The sequence below is a fragment of the Panthera uncia genome, chromosome X (genome assembly GCF_023721935.1).
Source record: "Panthera uncia isolate 11264 chromosome X, Puncia_PCG_1.0, whole genome shotgun sequence".
Lineage (NCBI taxonomy): Eukaryota > Metazoa > Chordata > Mammalia > Carnivora > Felidae > Panthera > Panthera uncia.
In genome coordinates, this window is record NC_064817.1 from 55,001,754 (window position 1) to 55,016,310 (window position 14,557).

The window sequence follows — 14,557 nt, forward strand, 5'->3', positions numbered from 1 at the left end:
CTGTGTCTCCCTCTCTCTCTCCCCCCCCCCTCCCCTGCTCATGCTCTCTCTCTGTCTCAAAAATAAATAAAAACATTAAAAAAAAAAAAGAATGAAAGCTGTAAAAGATGACGATGTATTAAAGCTTACTCCCCCCCCCTTTTTTTTTTGAGAGAGAGAGAGAGTGAGGAGGGGAGAGGGGCAGAGGGGGAGAGAGAGAGAGAATCCCTAAGAGCATGGAGCTCAATCCTATAACCCTGGGATCATGACCTGAGCCAAAATCAAGAGTTGGATGCTCAACCAACTGAGCCACCCAGGCGTCCCCCAAAACTTACCCTTTTATATGGTGCTCAGAAGCTGTTGCAGGGACTGCTTTGGCAGCCTAAAGAAGGTATACAGGAGGGGCACCTGGGTGACTCAGTTGGTTCAGCGTCCAACTTGGGTTCAGGTCATGGTCTCCCAGTTCGTGGGTTCGAGCCCCACGGTTCATTGGGCTCTGTGCTGACAGCTCGGAGGCCGGATCCTGCTTCACATTCTGTGTCTTCCTCTCTCTCTGTCCCTCCCCCACTCATGCTCTCTCTCTCTCTTTCAAAAATAAATAAACATTAAAAAAATTTTAAATAAAATAATTTTTTTAAAAATTTAAAAAAGAAGGTATACAGGACTAGATCCTATCTTCCCTTTGAGACACACGCACGCACACACACACACACTGAATTGACTGAAGCTGGAGCTGAGTTGGCTCCATGGAAGGCACAAAGCATCACGGATGGGAGTTAGTGTTGAACTCAAGCTCTTATTGATGCCCCCTTGGCCTGCAGTTGTCTCCCTGGACCAGGTGCTGTAATTCACACTGGTGGGGCTGTCCAGGAATCCCTGTAACACATGTTCTGGCTCTCTCTCTGCCCCAGACTGAGTGGATGTTTTTGGGCAGGGAGGTGGGACAGCTTCAGGCAGAAGGCAGTGGAGTTAATGGTTTCACAGATCTGAATGAGCCTACAAATCAGTCCTCTAATTTGTAGCAGGGTTGGTGGAGGCAGGTAGGGTAGGAACAAAACCTACTGGCCAGCTCACCACATTTCCTATGAGCAGTGCTTATCAGCAGAAGCCTGGGCCTTCAGGGTGTCGTCAGTAACCTGGCACTTCCCTAGCTATTGACCTCGTAGTGCTGGGCGGTTCAGGGAAGTAGTAAGAATAGAGGTTGTGATCACTGAGGCAGGGGGCGGATTCTGGATGAGGCATTCGTGGTGCTATTGCTGGCAAACTTGGCTGAGGTCCAAGGACGGAAGGGCCAAGGAGTCCAAAGAGTCCAAAGAGTAAAGAGAAAGGGTGAATACCAGGGCTTCTATTTGGGGCCCATTTACATGTTCTTATTGCGTCATTAGTTTGAGGGGGTGGGTGATAGACCAGTAGAGTCTTATTTGGAAGACCTGAAAATGGTTCCTATGAGAAAAAATCTCTTGCATATACAATATAATTTCAATGATGGGTGTGTGTATATAAAGAAAGGAAACTGGGTTGAGGTGCCTTGGTGGCTCGGTCGGTTAAACGTCCAGCTCTTGATTTCAGCTGAGGTCATGATCTCATGGTTCAGTGAGTGTGAGCCCCTCATCAGGCTCTGCACTGACAGTGTGGAGCCTGCTTGGTATTCTCTCTCTCTCTCTCTCTCTCTCTCTTTCTCTCTGCCCCTCCCACACGTGCTCTCTCTCTCTCTCTCTCAAAATAAATAAATAAACTTAAAAAATAAAGAAAAAGAAAAGTAGAAGGAAAGTACTAAACTACTAACGGTTTAATGGGCATGCTATCAGCCCATCAGGTTGACTCCCCAAACTTGGATAAGCAGAAGGAGCTAAATTCTTCTGTGTCCTTTTCACTTCACCCTTCAAACTTGACACTTGGCCCTATTTTTCTGGCTGTGACCTGGACTTCTCTCTGATTCTTCACCCTTACCACGCTACTTCTAGTCCCCTTGGGTAAAAATCCAGGATTGGATTCAACCTGGGAACTTGCTACCCCTGCAGAACTCTCTAGGTCCTACATTGCACACTCTATCCCCAAGAGCAGAAAGATCAGGAAATGGGCATGAAGATGTATTGGCTGAAACAAGCAACATTAAGATGGGAGACAAAGAGGCACCTGGGTGGCTCAGTCAGTTAAGCATCTGACTCTTGATTTTGGCTCAGGTCATGATCTCACGGATGTGAGATAGAGCCCTATGTTAGGCTCTGTGTTGAGCACGGAGCCTGCTTAAGATTCTCCCTCTCCCTCTGCCCCTCTCCCCTGTTTGTGTGTGCTTTCTCTCTCTTATAAAGAAAAAAAAGTGAGAGGAGACCAAAAGTTCCAATTTTCCATTTCACTTTCTTCACTTGGCTGCCTAGTCTAATGAAAGGATGTGGAACTTTCTGAGATCTTTGGCAAGCACACCCTCTGTTGGTGCACTAATCAGATATCGGCGAACCATAGTACCATTCTTCAAACCCCAGGAATCAGGGTCTTCATAAAACACAAAAACAGAAGCAAAATGAATTCCAAATTGCAGGGAGTGGATATGGTGTTGCTTAAGGCTCTATTTCCAGGAAATCTACTAGCTCCAACAAGCACCACCTCACCTTTAGGCTTTACTGTTGGTAGAATGAGTGTGTTGTCCTATGTGAAGCTGGCTTCAGGTATTTCATATGATTAGTTTTTCAGTGGGGGAAGGGTCTGAAACAACTTTGCTTTTGTTCCCCCCTCCAAACTGTCCTTATATCAAAAGGGATACTCCTGTCAAGTGAATTGGTGCACTATCTGGGTATAGGTCTTCAGAGGCCCCCTTGAAACAATATTGATAACTCCCTCTAGTTGACCTCTTTTAGGATATGAATCCCTGGGGGCACAGACCCATTCCTATAATTATGTGTCTTTTTGAAAAGGATTTGTGAAAAACAATACCAACTATGAGTACAGGACCACTTCCATCTTTCCCTAGCAGCCATTACTGGAAACAGTTTGCATAACCCTCCACAGCCTGAGCTGTAGGGGTGGGGACTTGTGAAATATTCTGCAAATGTTCAGGGTTAGCCATTTCCTTAATCCTATGGACCCATTTGGGAAGAGTTTTTTGCCTGTGTGTCTTAAGCAACATTTATATTGGAAGTTGTCCCTTTGATTTCTGAGCCATACAGCAATGCTGTCTCATTGATCAAAGCCATACGAAATACCACATTTTGTTTGGTAATGAGGCCCAGGGATGGGCTAGATGATGGACTCCACATGCGAGGCAGGCGTGCTGCATGCCATGTGAGGAAGCCTCAAGATTGCTGTGCTGAGGCAACCACACTTCTCCGTGATGTAATGATCAGAGCTCCCACCAGCCTGCGGATTCTGCTGAGGAGGTCCGAACCCCTGAACTTGGACGATGTGGCCGGTGAGATGTGCTCTTCAATCGTGTGATTGGTTTCCCCCATCTACTGTCCCGGTCTTTGGTGGAACGGGAATGGGGAAAGCCCTTGTTTGGGCTGATGTCTGAGCCATGCAGGAGGCAGCAGGCTGATGTTTAGGGCCTCTTTTGTGTTTCAAGACCGAAAGAAGATCTCCCTGAGTGACTCTGCGGAAATAAATAGGCTGATGTAAAATTTTAAAATATTCTCCCCAAACACCCATTGTAAGAAGAAAGTGTGTTTAGGATTCAAGGCAGAAGCTGATTTTAGCTGCTTCCCAGGAGCAAATAGATTTACATTGCTCACTCTAGTACACTTTTCCTCCTCTCCTCTCCTCATTTTCCTCTCCTCTTCCCCCGCCCATGCCGCCCATGCCAGTCCCTTCTCTCTCCTTGCCTTTCCTCTCTCTTTTGCTCTCCTGCAGCAGTAGGATCCTATCCAGAAGATGTGTTCAAGTAGCAGTAAATAGGAAGAGGACAAGTCAATTCTAGCAACAATTTTTTTTAATGTTTATTTCTGAGACAGAGAGAGACAGAGCATGAGTGGGGGAGGGGCAGAGAGAGAGGGAGACACAGAATCTGAAGTAGGCTCCAGGTTCCGAGCTGCCAGCACAGAGCCCGACACGGGGCTCGAACTCACAGACTGTGAGATCATGACCTGAGCCGAAGCTGGATGCTCAACCGACTGAGCCACCCAGGCACCCCAACAATTTTTTAATACAGCTATAAACTATTCAGAGGCACCTGGGTGGCTCAGTCGGTTGAACGTTTGACTTCGGCTAAGGTCAGGATCTCATGGTTTGTGGGTTTGAGCCCCACGTCGGGCTCTGTGCTGACAGCTCGGAACCTGGAGCCTACTTCAGATTCTGTGTCTCCCTCTCTCTCTGCCCCTCCCCTACTCTCTCTATGTCTCTCAAAGACAAATTTTTAAAAAACACTTAAAAATAAAATAAATAAAATAAAATAAAATAAGTAAACTATTCAAATAGATTTCCAGAAGCCTAGAACTACATGCTGAACTACACTGGCCCCAGAGAAACCCTGCCAGAACTCCAAGGAATGGTGAGTACACACTGATATTGGCCCGTAGTTTCCCTTCATAGGAGCTTTCTCTCTTCTGGTCAAACAGGTCTGCCCACCATTCCCTAAACACATCTCACTGCTTGCTGTCACCAGGAATGCCTGGACTCTCCATCTCCTTTATGACCCAAGTTCAACTCTGCCTCTTCCATGAAACCTATCATTTTCTCCTACATCGGAACGCCTTCGGGCACCTCATATCTACATATGACATTTAGGACATACTGCATTGTTATAGGTACTCATCTCTCCTGCTAGCTGAGAACCTTCTAGAATCAGGAACTGGTCCTCACTCTGATTCTCAATGGGACCTGTAGAACTCATCAAGCTGTGTGAGGTAGTTAGTGGTTGAGATGAACAAGTTCTGGAGCTACACCGCCTGAGTTCAAATCCAGCTCTGTTACTAGCTGGATGACCTCAGTTATGTTACTTAACGTCAGTGTACCTCAATCCCCTGTAACATGGGAATGTTAGTAATGCCTAGTGCACAGGGCTATTTTGAGGATCAAACAAAGCAATACTTGCAGAGTACTTTGAACGCTGCCTTTCACGCATTATGTCCTCAAGAAGTGCTACTCCTCTCCATCCACTCAGCACCACTGTAGACTCATTCAGCAGGAGCTGCCAGGTGCCGAAGAAGGGCAGTCAGCCTTACCACCATGGTGTGTAGCTCAGTTTTGCCTTATACCAAGTTTGCTAGACACTCACTAAAGGAATTCCCTACCTGACTTTAACTGTCCTTCCTACTCTGATCCCCTTAGCTGACTGATCTTATCTTCCACAGCCACCCTTGCCTCCTTTCTGTCCCCAGACGTGCCCTACTCATTCCTTCTCATTCCTTCCACTGTGCCTTTACTCACACTCCTCCTCCTCCCTGCAATGCTAATCTTGCCCTTCCCCTTTCAAACTCCCACACGTCCTTTATTTTTGTGCTCAAGCCTCACCTCCTCTAGAAAGCTTTCCCTGATTCCTTCAGTCTACTCTCATCTTCTTCCTCTTCAAACTTCCTCAGCAGTGAAAGTCAGAACCACATAACTGAACATTACATGGATAGTTTTCACGGTGACTTCTTGAGTCTTGGTCTTGTCTCCTCAGGAAGTTGATAACTTCCTTAAAAACAGCTGGGACATGGGGCGCCTGGGTGGTTCAGTCGGTTGAGCATCCGACTTTGGCTCGGGTCATGATCTCACTGTGAGTTCGAGCCCTGCATGGGGCTTGCTGCTGTCAGCGAGAAGCCCACTTCTGATCCTCTGTTCCTCTCTCTCTGCTCCTCTCTCTCTCAAAACTAAATTTTAAAACACATTGAAAAAACAGCTGGGATGTTTTCCCCTTTTCTGCCACCTACCCCTTCCTTACTTTTCTCAGGCTGAGTGCCCAATAGGTGTGCAGCAAAGATTTATTGGTTGGTGTATCCATGTGCCTGGGTTTGCCCAAGGGAAGCTGAGGTTCTGGCACTCTTTCTGGCAGTGAGCTCAGGCTATGTTGAGGAGCAGAAGCCAGGGGGCCGGTTTCTGTTGACTTTACCTATTTCTGCGCAGCCTCTCAGGCCACAGAATTAGCAGGGTCTTCAGGTAAATCATCTTTCAAACTGGACTGACCATTCAGTTAATGGTTGACACTCTCTGTTTACTTTAATGATTGCCAAGATCTGTTCTGCACATGATATACTTTGCAGTTCAATTGCCTTGGCCCTGAGGGTAGAAGGCAATTTTTGAAGAGGTGTTTGGGTTCTAGAATGGGTTTGGAAATCCTTTGGTCCACCCCCAGCCACTCATGACACAGACAATAAGCAAAAGGTGAAAGAACACCATGGTACTGCCATACGGAGGAAGTACCACCATCCCCCATCTTGACCTCAAGGTGTCAGGAAGCACTGCCCATGTCTTTTTTTCTCCCTATGGTCATATCATTTCAGAAGCTGGGATCTGTAAGGGATGGAAGGGATGGTACCCAGTGCAGGAGCCCTCCGTGCAACTTACCCACACACTGGTCTACATATGGCTGGGGGATGGGGGAAGCCTGAGGGCTGTTGATGAGCCTAAGTCCCATTTAGTCTCCCGGATAGACTAAACATGGACACCTGGGTGACAATGATGCCTCTTTACCTTTGGGATAGGGCAGTAACTCCAGGCTATGTGATTTGTCTCACCAAACCCATTGGGAGCTCAGGGGATCAATCTTATTTAATGATTGTGTGCGTGAGGAGGCGGGGCTGGTTAATGTTTGTCTGGTTCCTCTTGGGCTGTGGGCCATAATCTGGCTCTGGCCCTGGGCTCTTTGTCCCTCCCCTGGACTGGGCTGACAGTATCTAGTAGCACAGTGCAGACACGCCTGCAGACATTCCCTAGGAAAGACAGCAGCAGGCAGGTGAGGAAGCTGGGGACTGGGGGAGGTGGGCCGGGGAGGGGGAGCTGGTGTGGCACAGGAGGGCAGAAATGGGGGCTGGGGAGAGGCTCGGGCTTTGCCTTCTCTTGGCCTCAGCACTAAGCCACTTAGATCCCTTCTGTGCTTCCCTCTGGGAAGAGTGAGGCCCTTCCTGCCAGGTTCCAGGCTTGCTTAGCCTCTCTAAGTTTCAACTCTTATCCTCTTTCCAAGCTCAGAGCTGCTTCCTCTGTCCCCCTTTATTCCCAGCCATGGATTCCATTCATCCTCACAGGGCTGAATTCCCAGGAAGACTTGAGGGGTCTCCTCAGTACGAGGTGGCCAAGTTCGTCTCTTGAAGATGTTTCGTGCCACAGAGGGTTAGGGTTCGGTGGGACCATTGGGCACTGCCAGGTGCTATTTTCCTTCCCTGATTAGAAGGTACACCAGGCGTGCAACCAACCTGGGGTTGCGCTTGGGTGAATACAGTGCATTTAGCAGGTGCAGAGGTACAGCCAGCAGGGCTGGGATACGGGGGCACGGGATTCCATTTTCTTGAGGGGGTAGGCAGACTCAAGCTGAGCTTGAGTAACTGATGATTTGGAGATCTAAAGGAGGGGTGGCCTCCCAGCTGTTTGAAAGTTGTTCCAGCTGTTGGGAATGGCGTGGCAGAATGCACAGACTTAGAAAAGGAGGCGAGGAGAGGAGAATACAGACAAGAGGGGCGTGAGTGGAGACACTTATGGATGAGGATGCCACAGAGCAATGGGGAAGGGACCCACACTTTGGTGAGGGGTCACCATGAGTCCCAGGTTGAGCTCCAGCACTTGCTTACCAGCTGTGTGATAATTTACTCAGTTTCTTTGAGCCTCCTTTGGTCCATCTGTGAACTGCAGACAGCAAGCCACAGCTCACAGGCTTGTTATGAGGATGAGAGTTAATGAACATACAGCTTCTAGAGCACCATAGGCATTCCATAAATGGTGGCTGTTATAATAAGCCCAAGTGGAGAGCAACAGGAAGTCAGATAGCTGACCGAGGAGTAAGAGGGTGTAGTCCACACAGTGAGTAAGGGAGCTGACATTAACAGTTCTATGAAAAGACAATGGCAGAGAGAGAAGGAGAAAACTGGAATGAGCTGGAGTGGCCTTGACCCAAGTGTGGCCACACAATACATATGGCAGGGCGGAGAAGATGAGGGAAGTGACGGGTGCTGTGGGGCCACAAGGTGGAGGCAGGGGAGAGAAACAGAAGAGGGAGAAGGCTACAGAGGTCTGGCCTGAACCACACCAAACTGATGAAGGCAGCCTGAGATTCAGAAAGAATTCCCAAAGAAAGCCCCTTGTCCTTTCCCAGCCACAGACTGCTTGTGAACTGGGGGAGGAAGTGTGGAGTCTGGGGCTGAATATAACCTCCTCCAGTCCAGCCAGGGCCCTCCTCCAGAACCAAAAAAAAAACAAAACAAAACAAAACAAAACAAAACAAAAAAAACCACACCAGGATTTCCTGTAGTTGGAAAGAGGGACAGGGAAGAGGTGGGGACAGAAAGAGAGAGAGACACACTCGATGAACGTGTGTGCTGTGCACACTTGCATGTGCGTGTGTGTGCGCATGCCCACGCATGCAAACACATGTGGGAAGGAGTGGAAGTTTTGAGTTGTGGGCCTGGTCTCAGTCAGAATGCTGACCGTCAAAGGCGGTACGATGTACAAAGGCTTTGAGGTCAGGAGAAAATAAATTTGAAACTTGACTCTACCATTGAGCAGAGCTGCCTTTGAAGCAAGTTGTTTAACCTCTCTGAACCTCAACTTCCTTGTCTGAAAAATGGGGATAATATTACAGGACTGTTGTAGGGACTGAGTGTGATCTCCTGATTTTGAACTGTGCTCGAATGCCTGGGCAAATCTGAATCCGAGGACAAGGCCAGGGCCTGACATAGCCGGAGAAGTCTTGTCCAGTTAAACATGAGAGCAAAACACGCCTGGAGCCACACAGAGCTTATCAATACCTGGACTTTAACCCAAAGTCACAAAAACGGTTTGGATTTCAAAACCGGGTCACTCCCCTGGATGTTTTAAAATGAAACCCTTGAGATAAGGGATAAGCTCTCCATCCAAAAGGGAGAGCAAAATTGAGATCCCAGTGCCCACACAAGGGTGCTTAGGGGCCCCCAAATGGAGCTCCTGGCTATGCCCCAGAGAGTGCAAGAAGAGGAGAGGTGGAGAGCTACAAGAACCTAGAAACCCAGGAGAGGCCAGGCTGACTGAGGAGCAGAGAGGAGAGAACAGCTGGCATTTGCTTTGGAGTTGGAGGAGGCAGCTCAAGAAAGGTAAGGAAGGGAAAACAGAACAGATCAGGAGGCAGTGGAAAGCCCTGGGAAGGCAGGAGAGAAAAAGAGTTCCCAGCTGATAGGAAAAGGAAGGAGCTACAGGAGAATAAAAGCCAGACCCATTTTTAATCCCCCTGGTTCTAAAAACACTCACAGAAAGAAAAATTATAGGGGTGCCCAGCTGGCTCAAACAGTAGGGCACATGACTCTAAATCTCAAGGTCATGAGTTCCAGCCCCACATTGGGCGTGGAGCTTACTTAAAATTAAAAAAAAATTATGATAATCATAAAAAGAAAGAAAAATTATAATTCTATCCAAGGTAGTAGAGCTTATGGGAAAAGTATGGGCTCTGGAGTCAGCTTGGCCTGGCTCACAATCCCAGTTCTGTCACATAATAACTGCGTGGACCCATGTGACCCTTGGACAAATCCCTTCACCTTTCTTTACCTCAGTTTCCTCATGTGTGACATGAAGATTAAAAAGAATACCTACCTCACAGAGTTGTAGTGAGGTTTATATAAGGTAGTTCACATGCAAGGCCTGGTGTAACAGGTGCTCAGTAAATGGTTATTCTTTTTTTTTTTTTTTTTTGAGAGAGAGAGAGAGAGAGAGAGAGCATGAGCAGGGGAGAGGGGCAGAGGAAGAAAGAGAGAGAATCTGAAGCACACCCAGTGCGGAGCCTAACACGGGGCTCGATCCTCTGACCCTGGGATCATGACCTGAGCCAAAATCAAGCTCAACTGACTAAGCCACCAGGCGCCCCAGTAAATGGTTATTCTTAAGAATGACCACCTGTTGGGGTGCCTGGGTGACTCTGTCGGTTAAGCATCTGACTTCGGCTCAGGTCATGATCTCACGGTTTGTGAGTTCGAGCCCGTGTTGGGGCCTATTTCGGGTTCTGTGTCTCCCTCCCTCCCTCTCTCTGCCCCTCCCCCACTTGTGCTCTGTCTCTCAAAAATAAATAAATGTTAAAAAAATTTTTTTTCAAGAATGACCACCTGTTTGTGAACCTACTGTGTCTCACCAGATGAAGCATTTCTTTACTAAGGCATTTTTTTAAAGTTAAATGAAAAAAAAAAGACAACCTTGTTCAGAGAAGTAATCTATGTCCCATGGACCATCCCTCCATCCCCTAGTTTCTTTCACCACCTTCCCCAACTTTTCTGTGGCTAATATCTTCCCCCCTCCTTCCTACAACAGAGAAGAGCACCTAGACCTGGATGCAGGCCTTCTGCCACAACCACTGCCCCTGCATTCGGGGGCAGGAAACTCCCTGCATCTCCTACAGGTCCAGGCCTGTGTGCTCTCTCCTCACATCCAGTTCCCTGCTCCCAGAATGATCTACTTTCAACTTAATGGCAGAAGTGCTGGTAGGAGGTACAGGGAGGCCTTCTTTGCCTGCCTAAAGCCTAGAGGGGAATTTCTTCCCTAGAGCAACTGGCAAGCTCAGGAAACCAGGAGTTTACAATGTACACTTGATGTTGGGGTAGGACAGCCACGGAACAGTGTGTTCTATCTCAGGACAGATACTACAGGTCAACATCAGCCTTGGGAAGAAAAAGGGGATAATGGGTCTGGCAGACCACTCAGTCTCTCAAAACAACATTGCTTTCTCTTTCTGATAAGATGCTTACTTCCCTTGATTATCAGCTATGAAAAACTGGAGCTGAGCTGAGAACCTTTTGAAGGTTGCTTCATTGATCCTCACAACCCTGGGTATTAACCCTATTTATAGATGAGCAAGCAGGCTCAGAGAAGTTCAGTAAGTAGCCCACAGTGGTATTAGGCGAAGAACCAGGATTCAAACCCAAAGGTGTATGACTCCTACCTATTCCATCTTCTAACCTTCTGTTTGCTTGGTTAACTTTTGCTTCCTCCCTCTGGTTTGTACTCACCATGTGCCAACCTGTCCACCAGGGGCTCCTTTCCCGGAAGCTCCAGGAGGGATGGTCAGGGTTTGCTCCATGACACTGGACTTGGAAAGTACTCACAGGTCAACAGCTTCCACTCTTCTCGTGATCTTATGGGTCGCATTAGTCCTTGATTTTGTTGTCGTTCTTTAAAAAAAAATTTTTTTTTAGGGGCGCCTGGGTGGCTCAGTCGGTTAAGCGTCCGACTTCAGCTCAGGTCACGATCTCGCGGTCCGCGAGTTCGAGCCCCGCGTCAGGCTCTGGGCTGATGGCTCAGAGCCTGGAGCCTGCTTCCGATTCTGTGTCTCCCTCTCTCTCTGCCCCTCCCCTGTTCATGCTGTGTCTCTCTCTGTCTCAAAAATAAATAAACGTTAAAAAAAATTAAAAATAAAAAAATAAAAAAAAATTTTTTAATGGTTATTTATTTTTGAGAGAGAGACACAACACAAGCAGGGGAGGGGCAGAGAGAGAGACACGCACACAGAATCTGAAGCAGGCTCCAGGCTCCAAGCTGTCAGCATAGCATAGAGCCTGACGTGGACGTGGGGCTCAAACTCACAAACCATAAGATCATGACCTGAGCCGAAGTCAGATGCTTAACAGACTGAGCCACCCAGGCACCCCTGTTGTCGTTCTAAGAAAGAAAGAAAGAAAGAAAGAAAGAAAGAAAGAAAGGTTTATTTATTTTGAGACAGAGAGAAAGAGAAAGGGAGAGAGTGAGCAAGTGGGGAGAGAGAATCCCAAGCAGGCTCCACACTGTCAATGCAGAACCTAATGCAGGGCTCAAACTCATAAACCATAAGATCATGACCTGAGCTGAAGTCAACTGAGTCACCCGGCGCCCCTGTTGTCATTCTTGATGGCTGGCTTTTGCTTTTGCCAACACCATCTATAAAAGCATAAAGAGTATACCGTGGAAAGAGCCTAAACTTCCTCTTCGGATACTGTTGTGTTTCATTCTATTCTAACACTTCTTAGCTGTGTGACCTTGAGTAAGTTACTTAACTCATCTGAGCTTCAGCTTCCTCATCTGGAAAGACTGGGGGAAAGTCCTTAGAGGTTTGCCCAGTGGGTCCAAAGAGAGCATGTATGGGGGGGAGAAAGCTTAACACAGTCCCTGGCTTGAGAAATATGAGCTCCCTTTCCCCCTCAAGAGCTAAGAGAGCTCACCCATACCCTGGAGGGGATCTCAACCTAGGACAAATCCTGCTGACCCTCAGTTTCTAGTAGAGTCACAGGGGAGGGCCTCAGCCCAGAGCCTCCTGGTCCCCTTGGGTCCCCTCTTACATGCACCTGTCTTTGTTCCATCTCTTCCCACCCCCCGCTGTAGCCATTCTTCTGGTGGGGCTGTGGGGCGGGTGCGGCGATGGACCGGGCGGGCACAGAACAGGTGGGTGCAGGCTGGGTGTCCGGCGCTGGGACACAAGTGCTCTGTGTGTAGGGTGGGCGGAAGTCAGGGCGTTTGATCTGAATTCTAAAGGGCGTTGTTCAGAGCCCCACAAAGGTCCCATTGTGCAGACACTGGGTATAAAGCAGCATATGACTCCCCAGCACCGGGCGGCGATGAATTGGGACGCAGGCGCGGACCCAGGGACCACTCCCCCTGCACAGACATGAGACCATAGGGGACCTGTCTGGGTGGCCTCAGGGATAGGCGCTCCCCAAGGTAACGGGCTTTGTTGGGTTTGCCCCAGGTCCAGAGCTAAGGAGCTGGGGGTGGGGAGCTAAAGAGGATGGCTAATGACAGAACAAGATGGGCCTGGCAAAGAAAGGGGCTGGAGAAGAAAGAATGTTGGATGAAAGCGAAGAAGGGAGATGGGGTTCAGGGAGGTTAAGTCAAGTGAGGAGGAGGAGGAGGAAGGGGAGGAGGAGGAGGGGGAGTAGAGGCTGGCAAGGGACATGGGGTGATGAGGAAAGCGATGACCATCCTTCTTCCCTTCCTGTCACTGGCTCTTGGAAGGGGTGACGGGGGTGGGGGGTGTGTGTCAGGCAGTGTGATGGTGCCCAGCTTTTCTGCCCCAGCTTTCTGCCAGCTTGCTCTGTGGCTCCTGTTTTGCAGGTGTGAATGAGGCAGGATGAACTGGACAGGTTTGTACACCTTGCTCAGTGGCGTGAACCGGCATTCGACTGCCATTGGTCGGGTATGGCTCTCGGTCATCTTCATCTTCAGGATCATGGTGCTGGTGGTGGCTGCAGAGAGTGTGTGGGGTGATGAGAAGTCCTCCTTCATCTGCAACACCCTTCAGCCCGGCTGCAACAGCGTCTGCTACGACCACTTTTTCCCCATCTCCCACGTGCGGCTGTGGTCTCTGCAGCTGATCCTGGTCTCCACCCCGGCTCTTCTCGTAGCCATGCACGTGGCTCACCAGCAGCACATAGAAAAGAAAATGCTGCGACTCGAGGGTCACGGGGACCCCCTCCACCTGGAGGAGGTGAAGAGGCACAAGGTCCACATCTCAGGGACACTGTGGTGGACCTATGTCATCAGCGTGGTCTTCCGGCTGCTGTTCGAGGCCGCCTTCATGTATGTCTTTTATCTGCTCTACCCGGGCTACGCCATGGTGCGGCTTGTCAAGTGTGAGGCCTACCCCTGCCCCAACACCGTGGACTGCTTCGTGTCCCGCCCCACTGAGAAAACCGTCTTCACTGTCTTTATGCTGGCAGCCTCTGGCATCTGCATCATCCTCAACGTGGCCGAGGTGGTGTACCTCATCATCCGGGCCTGCGCCCGCCGAGCCCAGCGACGCTCCAATCCACCCTCCCGCAAGGGCTCAGGCTTCGGCCACCGCCTGTCACCTGAGTACAAGCAGAACGAGATCAACAAGCTGCTGAGTGAGCAGGACGGCTCCCTGAAAGACATACTGCGCCGCAGCCCGGGCACCGGGGCTGGGCTGGCTGAGAAGAGCGACCGCTGCTCGGCCTGCTGATGCCACGCACCAGGCAACCGCCCATCCCGCCCCCCCGACCCTGCCCTGGGCCTACCCCTCCTTCTCCCCTGCTGGCGTGCAGGCCTCTGCCTGCTAGGGACTGCTCCATCAACATCTTCCTGCCCTGCCATCTCCCTTCCTCCCAGGGCCTTCCGTCTGAGGGGCCGAACAGGCTGGGAGCTGGAGGCCACCCACGGCCAGTGCTCAAGGTTGTGGGGGTGTGGGCAGCTCTTCTTGTCCGTCCCCCTTTTCCCTTCCCTCTCCCTCTCCCTGAGGCCACTGGGGACAAGAGATAGGATGCTCTGACAGCATCTCCAATTGTGAAACTAATCTTAACCCTGTGTTGTCAGATACCCTATTTCTGGAGTCACATCAGTGGGGAGGGACGTGGGCAAAGTGGAATGGAAGGAGGGTGCCGTGGACATGTGGGTGGAGAAGGGAGGGTAGTGCCCACGAGGGAAGGAGGAACAGCGCTTGCCAGCCACAAGGAAAAGCAGGACACGTCTGGGGTGGAGGAATTAGGGGAGGGAGACGCAGGCAGATAAGTTGGAG

The 14,557-nt window shown here is 49.7% G+C and overlaps 1 protein-coding gene across 1 annotated transcript; it reads left to right on the forward strand.

Annotated features, from left to right (window-relative positions):
* Positions 1-6,762: 6,762 nt before the first annotated feature.
* GJB1 (gap junction protein beta 1) lies at positions 6,763-14,557 on the forward strand. Its single transcript, XM_049643941.1, has 2 exons — positions 6,763-6,844; positions 13,138-14,557. Exon 2 carries the CDS (start codon positions 13,154-13,156, stop codon positions 14,003-14,005), a length of 852 nt encoding a protein of 283 aa, XP_049499898.1. The 5' UTR covers positions 6,763-6,844; positions 13,138-13,153; the 3' UTR covers positions 14,006-14,557.